Source organism: Hibiscus syriacus, unplaced genomic scaffold, assembly GCF_006381635.1.
Source record: "Hibiscus syriacus cultivar Baekdansim isolate YM2019G1 unplaced genomic scaffold, ASM638163v2 tig00110944_pilon, whole genome shotgun sequence".
Taxonomy (NCBI): Eukaryota; Viridiplantae; Streptophyta; class Magnoliopsida; order Malvales; family Malvaceae; genus Hibiscus; species Hibiscus syriacus.
This window is the reverse complement of record NW_024062925.1, coordinates 1,035,364-1,036,877: the sequence shown is the minus strand read 5'-3', so window position 1 is coordinate 1,036,877 and position 1,514 is coordinate 1,035,364. Positions and strand designations below refer to the sequence as shown.

General features: G+C 37.5%; 1 protein-coding gene across 1 annotated transcript; it reads left to right on the top strand.

Moving 5' to 3' along the window:
- The first annotated feature begins 780 nt into the window (after positions 1 to 780).
- On the top strand, positions 781 to 1,271 carry LOC120147864 (pathogen-associated molecular patterns-induced protein A70-like). The gene has a single exon (XM_039161130.1). It carries the CDS (start codon positions 894 to 896, stop codon positions 1,269 to 1,271), a length of 378 nt encoding a protein of 125 aa, XP_039017061.1. The 5' UTR covers positions 781 to 893.
- The last annotated feature ends 243 nt before the right edge of the window (positions 1,272 to 1,514 follow it).

The window sequence follows — 1,514 nt, the reverse complement described above, 5'->3', positions numbered from 1 at the left end:
ATGGTTGTAGGGATGAACTTAGATGGGTGGGTGTTGTTCTGAAAATTTAAAATTATTATATATTTTTTATTCTTTATTTAAAAATATATTTTTATTTTTAAAAATTTTATAAATTTAAATTCGTCAACCATAATATAAAATTCTACCTCCGTACCGGGTTGTTGAACACTTGTTTCTCTAGCAGTCGGGTCAATAAGGAGTTTAGGTCTCAACTATTCAATCCTCTAGGTCTAATTACAACGACCTGTGCAAGTTTCATTTATGTTTACGCCAAGTTTAGGGTTTTAACAATCTGTGTAAATCCATCACCAGTCCTTCGCCCTCATCTCACAATATGGGGTTTTAGAGTGTTCAAAACCACACAAACAAAAGACAAAATTCTTTAGCACTGTTATCATTTTTTCATTATCACTTTGTTTTGTTATAAAATCAGACATTTTATTTTAGGGGATTAATGAAATTTAGAGGCGAAATTATTTATTAAGCCAAAAATATAATCATAAAAAACTCATACCAAACCAATGTCAGCCACCCAGCCTCGTTTAGCGAGAAGCCCTTAAATCCCAACACAAAAACACTGCCCTTAAAAACTTAACCTTCCCACTACTTTACCCTTTTTTATTTTGCCATCTATCTTTGAAAACAAGAAACCAAAAGCCATGTGGGAAGAACCAATGTCTACAGTACCATATTCCATATGGACATCAATCCTCAGCTGGTTTACCCCAACAGTGTTCTTCGTCTTCCTCAACCTCACAATCGGCACCATTTATTTCACTTCCACTCTGACTTAACCTTCCCTTGTTCGTTCTCCTTTGTTCCTACAAAGGGTTAAGTCCATTAACCTCAAAAGTTTCTCCCATTTTGCACCGGACGGGAAAGCGGAGGAATCCATGGCGACCCAAAGTGGCGAACGGACGCCTGTTGAAATCTACAGTCAGTTGGATGGTGAAAATAGCCATGTTGCGAGGACTAAATCTGATACTAAACCGGCATCCGGGGAGCTACCGACTAAGCTTCCCAGAAAGATGAAAAAATCCGCTACTGTAAAGTCCGCTTTTCGACATTTTAAAGTAGATGACATCGTTGAAGCTCGACGGCCGGCCACCGTGAGGGATAAAGCCATGGAGGAAGACGAGGAAGAAGATGAAGTGGATGCCAAAGCGGATGATTTCATTAACAAGTTCAAGCAGCAATTGAAGTTACAAAAGCTTGATTCCATCATTAGGTACAAAGAGATGGTAAACAGAGGAAGTGGAAGATGGAAGTAAATTACTAAACTTCAAACCTTTAGATTTTCAATATCCTCTTCTTGTTTCTTTTTTAGGGATTAATTTCAGGGTTTTCCATGATCGGTGTGTAATGCAAGGGTATCCAGTACTGCTATTGTTTTTCCAGAACTTTGTGTTCGGAAAATATGGCACTTTCATTTCATCTTCTAGTTCCAAACATTAAAAGCATCATCTTCTTCACTTGGTTTGAAGAGTGAGCCTTTAATGAGATAGATTCAAATT